This window comes from Chiloscyllium plagiosum, chromosome 37 (genome assembly GCF_004010195.1).
Source record: "Chiloscyllium plagiosum isolate BGI_BamShark_2017 chromosome 37, ASM401019v2, whole genome shotgun sequence".
In the NCBI taxonomy this organism is placed as follows: domain Eukaryota; kingdom Metazoa; phylum Chordata; class Chondrichthyes; order Orectolobiformes; family Hemiscylliidae; genus Chiloscyllium; species Chiloscyllium plagiosum.
Window position 1 is genome coordinate 31461498 of NC_057746.1, and position 15027 is coordinate 31476524.

The window sequence follows — 15027 nt, forward strand, 5'->3', positions numbered from 1 at the left end:
TGAGCATAGGAGGTACAGTTAGTAAGTTTGCAGATGACACCAAAATTGGAGGTGTAGTGGACAGCGAAGAGGGTTACCTCAGATTACAACAGGATCTTGACCAGATGGGCCAATGGGCTGAGAAGTGGCAGATGGAGTTTAATTTAGATAAATGCGAGGTGCTGCATTTTGGGAAAGCAAATCTGAGCAGGACTTATACACTTAATGGTAAGGTCCTAGGGAGTGTTACTGAACAAAGAGACCGTGGAGTGCATGTTCATAGCTCCTCAAAAGTGGAGTTGCAGGTAGATAGGATAGTGAAGAAGGCGTTTGGTATGTTTTCCTTTATTGGTCAGAGTATTGAGCACAGGAGTTGGGAGGTCATGTTGCAGCTGTACAGGACATTGGTGAGACCACTGTTGGAATATTGCGTGCAATTTTGGTCTCCTTCCTATCAGAAAGATGTTGTGAAACTTGAGAAGATTCAGAAAAGATTTATAAGGATGTTGCCAGGGTTGGAGGATCTGAGCTACAGGGAGAGGCTGAACAGGCTGTGGCTGTTTTCGCTGAAGCGTCGGAGGCTGAGGGGTGACCTTATAGAGGTTTACAAAATAATGAGGGGCATGGATAGGGTAAATAGACAAAGTCTTTTCCCTGGGGTCGGGGAGTCCAGAACTAGAGGGCATAGGTTTATGGTGAGTGGGGAGAGATATAAAAGAGACCTAAGGGCAACTTTTTCACACAGAGGGTGGTATGGATATGGAATGAGCTGCCAGAGGATGTGGTGGAGGCTGGTACAATTGCAACATTTAAAAGGCATTTGGATGGGTATATGAATAGGAAGGGTTTGGAGGGATATGGGCCGGGTGCTGGCAGGTGGAACTAGATTAGGTTGGGATATCTGGTCGGCATGGATGGGTTGGACCGAAGGGTCTGTTTCCATGCTGTACATCTCTATGACTCTATGACTCTAATGACCATGAATCGATTGTTCAGGGAAAGCCCCAATTGGTTCACTGATGCCCTTTAGAGAAGGAAACTGCCATCCTTCCCTGGTCAGGTGTACCTGTGACTCCAGACCCACAGCAATAGATTGACTCTCAGTATGGATGGGCAATGCATGCTGGTCTAGCTCGTGATGCCTACTTCCTGTGAATGGATAAAACAACAGTTGGTTATTGCCTTTGAGTACCTTAATCTGCTCTAGTCTAATGTAATGTAATGAATAATTAATCTTGTTAAAATTAATTCCTTTTATATAAAATCAACACTCATCTGCCATAGAGTCATTGATTCATAGTTTCATAGAGTCATAGCAAATGGAAACAGACCCTTTGGTCCAACGTGTTCACACCAAACATGTTTCCAGACTAAACCAGTCCCACTTTTCTGTACTTGGCCCATATCCCTCTAATTCTTTCATATTCATGTCTTTTAATTGCTGAAACTGTAAGTGCTTCCTCCTGCAGTTACAGAGTCATAGACCCATACAGCACGGAAACAGACCCTTCGGTCAAATCCGTCCATGCCGACCGTAATCCCAAACTGAACTAGTCCCATCTGCGTGCACTTGGCCCCTATCCCTCCAAACATCTCTTATTCACGTACATTGTAACTGTACCCACATCCACCACTTCCTCTGGAAGGTCATTCGACATAATCAACCACCCTCATGTGTATTTTAAACCTTTCTCCTTTCGTGTGGAACAGATGCCTCCTAGTTTTGAAATCCCTCACCCTAGGGAAAAGACGCCTGCCATTCTATACCCCTCATGAGTTTATGAACCAGTATGAAGTCACCCCTCCAACTCCTACGCTCCAGTGAAAAAAAAGTCCCAACCTCTCCCCATAATTCTTCCTTGTAACGTCCTGGTGAGTCTCTTTTGTATCCTCTCCAGCTTAATGATATCCTTCCACCCTCTTGGGTGGTCACTTTGAAACACTGATTGCCTCACTGTTTACTTCATTGTTATTTGCAAGAGATTGCTTTCAGCAAATTGGCTGCTCTATTGGCCACACTACAACAGGCCATGGAGTGTTTGAGGGACCGTGGGTTTGGAAAAGGTCTTATATAAAAGCAAACCTTTTCCTGAAAGATAAATTCCCACCTCAAATACAGAAAGGAAACAGAAGATCCTCAAACTAAATAGTGATCATATTAACAGCTTCATAATGACTGTGGACTGAACTCATGCCATGTTCACTTCGTGCATGTTGCTGAATGAGTTGGTCAGAGTTGCTATGGAGAGCTGATAGTCAGATAAACCACCCAGCTGGTGTCAGGCTAGATCTGATCACTATCTAACAACCCATCAAGCGTGGTCAAACTCTGACTGGCCAAGTCTCACTTTCTAATCTTGTCTTGAAAATACCACCTCGGGGGAGGAGTGGAGAAGTTGGAGAGGGTCCCCCATCAGAGCATGTGGGGGGAGGGGAATGGGGGGGGGGGGGGGGGGTTGTGAAGGAAGCAAGATGTTGGAGGAAAGAATGACAGTCAAAATGAGGTCAACATCTCTTCGACGAACCGAGAAAAATCTACACTGTTTCCAAGTGAACCAGAAATAGACAATGATGCATCTATGTTACTGAAGTGTGAAGTGAGCTCACAGGACTTCCTTCAAACCATACCTCATTGTGTGCATCGGAGAGCAGCTCTGCTGCATCTCACTGCACAGTACCAGCACCTTTTGCAGCACCTCTTTCCTCAGAACTGTGAGAGATCTGGAAGGAAAACGCTGCGTTAGCTTCTTACGAGAAGCAAAAGGGTGAGGCTACCTCCCTGGAATAATGGATGGTATTGTTTAGCGGCAAACCTTGTGTGTGCTGTGGGCACTTTGGGTCTCCTTACTTAATCAGGACAGATTTATCCAAAAGGGAGTCCCTGAAGGATCACTCGACTGACCCCGAGATTGAGGGAATTGTCTTTTACAGAGAGATTTGTGTAGAACAGGCTGGCATTTCTGAAAGTGTTGAAGAATGAGAGGTGATCTATTCGAAATACATCATCTCCATGAGGAACTGGGCAGTGGGGACAATACTGAGAAAATGATTCTCATTGCCAGGGGATAGAGAACAGAAGGGTCACGACCTCAGCACCGAGCATTTACGGATGAGATGAGGATAAACATCCTTCCTCAAAAGGATCTGGAATTCTCCAGACAGCATATTGAAGACAGATTTTAGGGTGTGTGGAAGATTAAGCGATGGGGAGATACTTTAGGAAGTTATGGTGTTGAACCAAAATATTATCTGCTTGAATGGTGTAGCAGGTGCAAACGGGCTGAATGGTTCACTCAACTATATGTTCTTACCTTCCATCTGAGGGAGTGTAGGGCTAGCAGCAAGCTCGAGCCAACAAGAAACAGAACTCAACACTTGTTCCCAGATGGTAGCAGCTGACGAGTGGTCAGTTTACAGGGTCCCCTGGCTCAGCTAGAATGCCAGCAGGGGCGGTACCATTGATACCAGTGCCAACAGGTCTAGGAATGTGAACGACCACTAGCCACGAGTGGTATAGACACCCCAGAACGTTGCCAGGACCCTCAGACACTGGAGAAGCTGGGCAGAGGAGGTGAAGCGATGATTGGATAGAAGTGTTCAAAATCACAAAGGGAGTTTGTAAAACAAACCCAAACATTCGTGGAAGAGTGCAGCATATTGCGTTCGTCGGTCCTGGGTCAGCTCTGACAAAAAGGGGAGGATCTCCCTGGGCCTTAGTACTGCTGTGTCAGCTTGCTGCTGCAGTACTGGGAGCTTCTGTGGTACTAACGTTCCTGGCTGGACAGGCAGCTTTCTGTGTACGTACTGAGGGGTGTGCAAACAGGAGCCCACTGCTCGTGAAACTGTGGACGCACCGATTGCAGTTTCCTGAGCACTTTCCAGATCTGGGCCAGCCAGGGGTTGGGGGTGTTGTGTGGATGAATGCATGTCACCACTGGCTGCTTTTCAGGAAGATGACACCATCGTTTCTGGCCTTCTCAGAGGCCACAGGCTGCCCCGATTGTTTCTGACTGACTTTGCAAGGCTCAGTAACTTGTGTAGGCCTCACCTCAGCGACTGCCTGAATACTCCAAGAGCAAACACTCCCGATTACTGCAGTCCTCAGCGATGCTCCATGCACTTTTCTGTATCGGAGTGGGATATTCAACTCCACATTCATCAATTATTTTTGCAATGCAGTGACTATTCCACTGAAAAGAAGGAGCAGCCAAGACACATAACAAGGGGCATGAAACAGCAAATGGTCCATTAGTGCGTACAGATTTCTGTTTTCCAGTAAGCAACTCACCTCCCTGACTCTCCAACGCCTGACCAGCACCTACAAGGCACAAGTCAGGAGTGTGATGGAATACTCCCCACTCGGATCCCCAACAACACTCAAGTAACTTGACACCATCCAGGACAAAACATTACATCCACTCCCTCCACCCCCAACACCCAGTGGCTGTGGTTTGTCTACCTACAACAGCAACTCTCAACTGTTTTTTGGCCATGTCCCTCCCCACCCATTGGAGCACTTCTCACGTTCCAGGGCACCCCCTTTCAAACAGGGACACAACACGAACAGACAGACAGAAAATCATTGACTACTGAACACCAAGAAAACTTGAACATTTGCAACATACTGGACAAAATGTTTTTTAAAGTCTGTATGACATTGACCCAGTACAGTCTAATTCCTGACTGACTCTGGAGTGAGGTGGGGAGGAGCTTTAGTATTTAATTTATCAGGGGCACCGAATTCAAGTGGTATGTTGACAAGATATTATAAGTGGGAGGGAAACGATTGACTCCAATGAAGGTTGTTGCTTGGGTATTTCATCGGTTCCATTAACTGGGCCCCATAAACCTTTGGGGCTCCCCTTCTCACCATTTTTAGTCTGTGGCCCCCTTCAAATGTGCCAGGGCCCGTACGTGGCCCCACTGAGAATGACTGATCTACAAGGTGCACTGCAGAAGTTCACCGAGGCTCCTTAGACAACACTTTCCAAAACCCACAACCCACCTCCATCGAGAAGGCCAAGGGTAGCAGGTGCATGGGAACACTAGCTCCTGCAAGATCCCCTCCAAGCCACTCACCACCCTGAGTTGGAACTGTCTTCAATATCATCACTATCCTGGAACTCCCTCCCTAAAAGAACAGTCAGTGTCCCTACAACCATCCAAACAAAGAGCTGCTCCACCATTGAATAACATCATAGCGAAGCAGATTCTAACCGCAGCTCTGGCTCGGTGCTTAACGCTGCTGCCTCACAGCACCAGGGACCCCAAGTTCGAATCCAATCTCGGGTGACTGTCTGTGTGGAGTTTGTACATTCTCCCCATGCTTGTGCGGGTTTCCTCATGGAGCTCCGGTTTCCTCCCATAGTCCAAACATGTGCAGGTCAGGTGAATTGGCCATGCTAAATTGCCTGTAGTGAACAGGGATGGGTTGGTCAGGTGCAGGATTTGGGGGAACATAGGATAGGGTAATGGGTCTGGGTGGGTTACTCTTCAGAGGGTTGATGTGTGGACTTGTTGGGTCAATGGCCTGTTTCTACACAATAGGAAATTTATGATTCTGCATTCCTGAATACCCTCCGCCTTGCAATTGTTGAAAGATTCTGCAACCACTGCCTTTTGAGGAGAAACAGACCTGATGGGCCAAAAGGCCTCTGGATGATCCTATGACTTGTGATGCTTTTAGAGAGAGAGAGAGATGAGCACTGCAGGGGGTGAAGTGCCTCATCTCCCCTTCCCACCCCACTGTGATTTGCGATTTGACAGTGATGGATAATGGGGTGCACATTCTCATGGGTGGTTTGTGAATGGAGCAAAAGCTATCCCACATCTATGGTAGTGTCCCTACTTCTGAGACAGGAGGGCCAGATTTAATTAGGCTTGTGTTTTTAAGAGAGCTGAGTTCAGGGTCTGGTGAGGGATCATTAACAGGTTCGGGCAGTGGGTTGTGGAAGGGGTCATTGTTCCTGAGCCCTGCTTTCTGTCACAGTCACTTGTATGTCTTGCCAGGTCCTTGGCGAGAGGGCGTTTGGTAGCCTCAAAGCACTCTGGGATAGGTGGGCATTGCAGGGTCTGGGCTGCCTGATCTCCCCCTCAATCACAGTTTTGTTCCAGTTCACTCCTTTATTTTACACTCTTTGGTTTACCATTCCCTTTTTGGTTCCGGCAGTGTGTGTCATTCGGGGGCTTGCTAAACTTTGTTCATTTCAGTTAGGGATTAGCTTTTGGATAGGATCTGAAAGGAAAAGGTGGAAATGGGTGATGTAGTCCTGCAAAGAATTTGCAATACAAATCTCTGTAAATCTCTGAAAGTCTTTTCGTTGCCCGATTCACTCCTGTTCACGATCCTGTTGAACGGTGAAGCAGGCTTATGGCCTTATCCAAGAATAAAGAGATCTTGGGATACAGGTTCATAGTGCATTGTAAGTGGAGTCACAGGTAAACAGGGCAGTGAAGGCGGCTGTAGGTGTGCTTGCTTTCCTCATTCAGAGTATTCAGTATGGGGGGTGGGACATCTTATTGCAGCTGTACAAGACATTAGTGAGGCCAACGTTTGGAGCACTGCATGCAGTTCTGGCCACCCTATTACAGAAAGGCTATTATTAAACTAGACAGAGTGCAGAAAAGATTTAACAGACTCCTACCTGGTCTGGAAGGTCGAAGTTATAAGGAGAGTCTGGATAGGCTGAGGCGTTTCCCCCCAGGCATGTGAGAGACCTGGGATGGGGGTGGGGGTGGGGGTGTAAAATCATGAGAGGCGTGGATAAGGCAGATAGCCAACAGGTTTTCCCCATGGAAGGGGAATCTAAGACTAGAGGGGAGAGGGGAGAGATATAAAAGGGCCCAGAGGGACAATGTTTTCACACACAGGGTGGTGAGAGGCTGCCAGAGATAATGGTGGAAGCGAGTACAATTTTGACATTTAAGAAACATTTGGACAGGTACATGTTTTGGACAGGTATTGACCAAACACAGGCAAATAGGACTAGTTTAAATTGTGAAAGCTGAGTGGCATGGACATGTTAGGCCAAAAGGCCTGTTTCCATGCTGTAAATCTTGATCACTCTATGACTCCTGTTCCTGTTCAATGGCCCACAATACATTCAGCCTCATTCCAAAGCAGAATCTGACACTAGGTCTCACAACGGGATAGGTCAACAGTCGGCTATTGCTCGGTGAAAGAACGATCTTTTAAGGAGGAAAAAGAGGGACTGGATTAGGACACGGCCACCAAGGCTAGAGCAATCACACTCAGAGGTCCCGAGGAAGCCAGAATTAGAGGAATACTGATAGCTCAGAGGGTTGTGAAACCAGGTGGGTTTTATAAAGGTGGGGAGGATATGAAGATGGGAAAAAGAAATTTAAAATTGAAGTGAGGCTTGAAAGGGAAGCAGTGCAAGGAACAGGCTTTGCTGTGATTAAGCTGCAATGTTTGTGTTGGCTTCATGTTTATGAAGGATTAAATCTCGGAGACCAGCCAGGAATTTGCTGGAATAACTGAGTCTTAACGACAGGATAGATGAGCTGAGACAAGAATGGAATTGATTAAAGATATGGAGATACAAATAGTTTCATACACACACATGCATGCACACATACACACAGATACATAAAACTAAAATAGACCAATGCAATCACTCGTAGACAGACACATACATATCACACAGACACAGACAGATAGTGGAACTGAAGTGAATCATCTCAGGTTAATGGCTGTTTCTGCATTGCTGTTAATAATGCTCCATCTCATGCAGTTCTAGTGACTCAACAGTGGATGGGCGGATCTGATTTCTTCCTGCTCTTCAGACAGGACCGATACTTCCAAGTTCCAGTTACACCCATCAATAACATTGGTGCAAGTCTGAATCTGTGGCTGAAACTGTGGATACAAGAAAATGGCCTTCCTGAGTGACAGCAGAGAAATAAAACAATGACCTATAACAGGATGTATTTCCCTTTATAATCTAAACGAATCAATATTATTTATTGTAAGCCTGGGTCGAGTTTCTGTGTGTTGGATGCATTTCTGCAGCCTTGGTGATTTTTAAAACAATATCTTTTTGAGGATTGGTTTTAGAGAAAATGGATTTTATGCACTTTAGTTTATTTTCGATACTTTTGCAACCCATGAGCTTCAAGGTTTGTTACAAACATCTGGGGATTTTTTTTTTAGAGCTTAAAGCAGAGATCCATAATTCAGAGAATGGGGTTTTTGTTTTCAGTTTTAACTTCGACTGGGCTGTCCTACAAAGGCCCTGGAATAGGATGACTGGATAGACCCATGCTCCTGAGAACGGAAGCTATTTGGTGAAGTAAGTTACCATACAATCAGAGTCTAGCGCCGTACAGCACAGAAACAGATCCTTCGGTCCAACTCGTCCACGGCAACCAGATATCCTAACCTACTCTAGTCCCGTTTGCCAGCACTTGGCCCATGTCTCTCTCCATTTCTTTACTTTTTTCAATAAACTTCAGCTGTATCATTAAAATAAGATCAGCAGCACTGTGTTAATGTTTCAGTGAGAAACCACTTCATTGATAACAAAACAAATCCAAATAGGACCTTTCAAGCCAGTTTCAGTCAGGGATCTGGTTTTCCTGGTAATAACATCAGCTGGGAACAGCTTAGTGAGGTAAGGAGACGAAAGGAAGGGAATATCAATTGGTTATACCACAGGGTAGAAAAGTGTGATGCTGGAAAAGCACGGCCGGTCAGGCAGCATCTGAGGAGCAGATGCATCCACGTTTCGAGCATAAGCTCTTCATCAGGAATGCAGTCCTCACTTTCTGCAGCCCCACGGAGTAGCTGAGTTTTATTTATTCACTGTTTACGAACCCTGTATCCTCAGCATGTTATGATAGCAAATCCTGGACAACCCACACCTACCAAGAAGAAAGGCTTTAATAGTTTCCTTCTTCCCCTCCATGAGGTGGTGAATGTAATGAAACAGAAACACTAGGAGCAGCAGCAGACTATTCTGAGTCTGACCATGGCTAATCCTATCAGTCAATGCCATTTTCCCATTTCATTCCCCATCCCCCTCAATGCGTTTAAAATCCAAAATTCCCCTTTCTTAAATACATTCAATGACATTACTTCCTTCTGAGACTTAGCGTCATAGAGTCTTACAGCATGGAAGAAGGCCCTTTGGCCCAAACTGGTCCATGTTGACCGAAATGTCCATCCCCATTTCCCTGCACTTCTGTGGTAGAGAATTCCACACGCTCATTACCTCCCAGTGTTTCCTCATCTCAGTCCTAAATGGTCTACCTTATATCCTGAGAATGTTCTCCTTGTTCCCAACCCTGCATCTAACCTGTTTAGCCCGATTAGAATTGTATATGTTTCAATCAGATCCTTCTAAAATCTAGTGAGTACAGGAGCCCAGTTGAACCAGAGGACACTGTCCTCACAGGACAGTCCTGCCATCCCCAGAAGCAGCCTCCTAGCCCTTTGCTGTGCTCCCTCTATGAATAAGTGTATCCTTCCTTACCAAACTTCCACACAACACTCTGGGTGTGCTCTCATCAAGTGCCTGTATAACTGCGATAGGACATCTCGACTTCTCTTGCACTGAAGACCAATGCCCCATTTGCCTTCCTAATTGCTTGCTGTACCTGCCTGTCAACTTTCATGGCCTTGTGTACAGGAACACCAAGACCCTTTTCTACACCCGCACTTCCCAATGTATCACCATTCAAATAATACACTTCCTTTCTGTTTTTCACACTGAAGTGTATAACGTCGCAATCAGTCAGATTGTACTACATCTGCCAAGCGTTTGCTCACTCACTCTATATCAGCTTGAAACCTCCTTGTACTGTCCTCAGAACTCACAATCCCACCTGATTTTCAGTTAGTAACCAATTTGGAAATGTTGTATTTGACTCCCTTATCTAGATCATTTATATACATTATGAATGGCTGGGACCCAAGCGCTGATCTTTGTGGTACCCACAAATCTGCCATTTGAAAAAAAAAACACTTATTCTCATTCTCCGTTTCCTGATGGTCAATCAATTCTCAATCGATATATTACACCTCATCCCATGTGCTTTAATTTTGCCCACTAGCCTCTAATGAAGGACCTTAAATAAAGGTTTGGATAATCCAAGTACACCACATCCACTCGTTCTCATCAGTCTATTAGTTAGACCCTCAGAAAACTCCATTGAGGAAATTTCATCACTTAAGGACCATAAGGAGAGGGACAGGAGATGCACAGAGAGTTCAGATAGCTGTTGGACTGCAGTACGTTACAGAGATGGAGAGACAGAGGGAGGCTGACACCATGGCAATGGGTCTCATGTACCAAAGCAATAGCTTTGTGCTTCAGATCTCGGATATCAGAAATAAAGGTTTGTAATGTTTAAATCATCCATCCTAAATTCACACTGTGGATGCAGGCATAAAATTTACTCAGTTATAAATTTCTTGTGAATCAGCCCTTCTTTAGATTCTCTTTAAAAAGTACAAAGCATGGAAAAATTGCAAGCTTCTAGTTTGTCCTACCCCGCATTTGACTCAACCAACAGTATGAACCATGAAGGTTCTGGGTTCAATGTCAGCCTGAAGTTATGGATGTTCACAAAAAGCAGCCACACTGGTCATCTTTATCATAGTACCTTTCATAATAGTTCCATTTCATGATGTTGCAACAAATGAACACCTTCATTTCCTCTACTCTCCTCTCCTTTTAAAGATGCTTCTTCCCAAACCTACAAATATTTATCAATCACAAACCTGTGAAACAGCATGGGACGTGTTATTACATTAAAGGCATACTGTAGCTGAGATTTGCTGGTGCTGTCCCAAGGAGAGTCATCCACACTGTAACAGGGAGTGTAAGAAGTGCTTTCCCAGTGGGAACAAGTCGAGTTAAACATACTGCAGGTTACCCTATAGCCGAAGGCACTGACTGGGGAATGGGTCTGTTGGCATTTCCTGGCCATGACCTACTTGCTCTTTCTGGGCGGACTCTTGGCTCTTCTGCTGGCTCTTGTAACTCATTTTGCAAACTCATAGCCACTAAATGATTGCTGTGTGAGGATGGGCTCAATATCCTAGCCATTACTGACTTAACCACAATCTTTGCTGTGGCATATTCTGATCATAGAGTCATAGAGATGTACAGCATGGAAACTGACCCTTCAGTCCAACTCTTCCATACCGACCAGATATCCTAAATTAATCTCGTCCCATTTGCCAGCACCCAGCCCATATCCCTCCAAACCCTTCCTATTAATATACCCATCCAGATGCCTTTTAAATGTTGTAATTGTACCAGCTTCCACCACTTTCTCTGGCAGCTCATTCCAGACACGCGATCCCCTCTGTGTCCCTTAGGTCCCTTTCATATCTTTCCCCTCTCACCAAAACCTATGCCCTCTCCTTCTGGATGCCCCCACCCTAGTCTATTTATCCTATCCATGTCCCTCATGATTTTATAAACCTCTATAAGATCACCCCTCAGCCTCCAACGCTCCAGGGGAAACAGCCCCAGCCTATTCAGACTCTCTCTATAGCTCAAATCCTCCAACCCTGGCAACATCCTTGTAAATGTTTTCTGAACCCTTTCAGGTTTCAATTCCAATAAGTTTGCCACTGCAAGATACAGACACGGAACTTTCTGTCTCGTGATGTTTGAGAGATGCATGTTCACAGTGCATTGTAGTGTTTAGAAAACTTGATTAAAAACTGGTGGAGACTCCAATCGAGCAAGGATCAGGTCCTGGGGTGACTCCCCCGGGCCCAGACTCTCAAGCTGGGCTGAGGCTTCAGGTCCACAGCTAGGCCCGGGTGCCTGAAGGAGTGGAAACATTGGCTAGAAAGAGAGGCTGGATCAGCAGCAGCACCTGGACAAATGTCGGGTGGGGAATAGCAGGCTTCTCCAGGCCCAACTTCAAGGTGGCTTCCAGTTGCCTGACACAATAGTCTCCTTTGGCAGGATCTTCCAGCTCAGTTTTCCAGGAGCCTGGCATTGCGGTTTTGTTTTGGTTGCATCGTCAGGGTATTCCATTGTTCCTTAATCGGCCATCCCTGAGGCCAGGGTCCGAGAGGTGAAAACTGTGAATTATAGAATCCCAACAGAGTGGAAACAGGCCATTCGGCCCAACCAATCCTCCAAAGAGCTTCCCACGCAGATCCATCCCCCTACCCTATATCTCCCATGGCTAACCCACCTAGCCTGCACATCCCTAAACACTATGGGAAATTTAATATTGCCAATCCACCTAACCTGAACATCTTCGGACTGAGGGTGCAAACAGAGCAACCAAAGGAAACCCACACAGACGTGGTGAGAATACGCAAACACCACACAGACAGTCACCCGAGGCTGGAATCGAACCCAGGTCCCTGGTGTGTGAGGCAGCAGTGCTAACCATTGTGCTACCGTGATGAACTTTGTCTGAATTTTACTCTATTTACTATTATGTATGACTTCTGTTATTAGTACAGGTGCGACGGTGTGGTGACTTATAAAAGATTTCACTGTATTTTTCATGCAAAAAAAAAGTGACAGTAAATATCTGTTCCATTTTATTCTCGACATGTTTTAATTTCCAGATCTGAGAAGGTGCCCTTTTGGAACTAAGGCATAAAAGTAATTCTGAGCAGCAAACTAAAAGACAGCTTTTCCAAGGAAGTATGTGACTGAAGTTCCAAGATTCAGTCAGCAGCTTTCGAAGCTAATCGCTGCACGTTTACAAAGTTGAGTTTGGAGAAATCTCCAGATTGTGGGAGTTGCCTGTATTGGTCATAACATTGAGTATAGGATTTGGGATGTTATATTGTAACTCTACAAGACTTTGGTGGGATTACTTTTAGTGTTCTGTATACAATTCTGGTCGCTCTGCTGTAGGAAGGCTGTAACCAGCTGATGAAGGAGCAGCGCTCTGAAAGCTAGGGGTTTCCAAATAAACCTGTTGGACTATAACCTGGTGTTGTGTGATTTTTAACTTTGTTAAACTGGAAAGGGTGCAGAAAAGATTGACAAGGGTGTTGCTTAGACTGGAGGATTTGAGCGATAAGGAGAAGTTAAATTGGCTTGGTTTTTTTCATCGACAGGAGACTGAGGGATAACCTTATAGAGGTTTATCAAATCATGAGGGGCATGGATAGGGTGAATACCCAAGGTTATTTTCCCCCCAGTTTGGGGGAGTCCAGAACTAGACAGCATAGGTTTAGGGTGAGAGGGGAAAGATTTAACAGGGACCTAAGGGGCAATGTTTTCACACAGGGGGTGATGCGTGCGTGGAATGAGCTGCCAGAGGAAGTGATGGATGCTGGTACAATTACAGCATTTAAAAGGCATCTGGATGGGTATATGAATAAGAAGGGCTGAGAGGGATATGGGCCAAACATAGGTGAATGGGACTAGATTAATTTAGGATCTTTAGTCAGCGTGGATGAGTTAGACCAAAGGCTCTGTTTCTCTGCGGTATGACTCTATGACTCTGTTTGGGTAAGAATGATGTTGTTCCCTTACTGAGCATTCAGCCACGCCTCTCCCTGTTCCGGTCTGATGTTACTTTCCTTATCCCCCACCTCGTGGCCCCCAGGTTAGTCTTTAAATTCCTCACTAGAGTTTCCAGCCGGATTCAATATTTCATTCAAATTAACAGCAAGGAATAGCAGCAACAAACGGTTATCAAAGAACAAAGTTAATTATCAATCAGAGTTACAGGTTCACACTTGCTGACTTGACCTGATCCAGGAGATTCCAGAAATAGAACAACTTTTCCCGTAAAATGCAAATTTAATGGGCCCAGCCTTTGTAAGCCTGTCTGGTTCTCCATGGTAACGGTTAGAAGGGAATCTTATCTTAACGGGTGGTTAATTTATGATGGAAAAGATGGTAAATCCATTTGTAAAGATTAGATTACTTACAGTGTGGAAACAGGCCCTTCGGCCCAACAAGTCCACACCGACCCGCCAAAGCGCAACCCACCCAGACCCATTCCCCTACATTTACCTCTTCACCTAACACTACGGGCAATTTAGCGTGGCCAATTCACCTAACCTGCACATTTTTTTGGATTGTGGGAGGAAACCGAGCACCCGGAGGAAACCCACGCAGACACGGGGAGAATGTGCAAACTCCACACAGACAATCACCCTAGGCAGGAATTGAACGCGGGTCTCTGGCGCTGTGAGGCAGCAGTGCTAACCACTGTGCCACCATGCCACCCACTGGTGTGCTGGTGTGCATGTTCAGGGATCTTGCAGGTGTCAGTGCTAACCACACTGTGAGCAGCCGTTCCTTCAGCCTCAATCCTGTGTCCCAAGCTCGGGGATGGAAGGTGGGTCTTAGGGCCCACTTCTCCACTTCCCTCTCTCTCTCTCTCTCTCTTCATTTTTCCCGCCTTATCACTCACTATGTGATGGAGTGCAGATTTTCATCCCATAATATTCGTGTGAAATGTCCCTTTGGAATGTCAAAGACTAGATTTGAATGTAAGTTGGAGTGAATGGATGTGTCCTTTCATCACAGTTAGGAATGCTATCTCTGTGAACTCTGAACCCAGAGGGTTTCTGGCCGTCAGTACCTTCTGCTCCATCAGCACAAATTACTCTTGTTGAATCCGCATTTTGACTCAGGAAAACTCCCTGTGGTGATCTGTCCCAAGGATTTTCTCACATCCTGTTTTTCCACGTGTGCTTTAATCTCACGAAAGGATGAACACAATTATAAAGTGTTGCGCCTCTCCGCCCCAGTCAACACCCGCCACCTCCACATAATGGTTAAGCAATTAGAGTGATTGACAACATAGAGCGTGAACATTGCTCAAGGCCCTTTGTAGGGATGTCATTGGAATAAAACACAACACCACGTCACGTAAAGAGACATTAGGAGCTGTGACCAAAGGCTGGTCAAAGAGGTAGGGTATAAGGAGTGTCTTGGAGGAGATTCAGCAAGGTGTCAGGAGGCAATGACCTAGTGGTATTATCACTGGCCTATGAATGCAGAGACCTAGGTCATGTCCTGGGGACCCACTTGTAAATCCGGCCACGGTAGATGGTGGAATTTGAATTCAATAAACATC

At 45.6% G+C, this 15027-nt stretch overlaps 1 protein-coding gene across 1 annotated transcript in view; it reads right to left on the minus strand.

Annotated features, from left to right (window-relative positions):
- The window catches only part of LOC122541558 (proline-rich protein HaeIII subfamily 1-like), a 20270-nt gene extending 8309 nt beyond the window's left edge, over positions 1–11961 (minus strand). Inside the window, exon 1 of the mRNA XM_043678388.1 lies at positions 11836–11961. Coding sequence (XP_043534323.1) covers positions 11836–11961 — 126 coding nt within the window. The remainder of the gene's footprint in view (positions 1–11835) is intronic.
- Positions 11962–15027: the final 3066 nt, after the last annotated feature.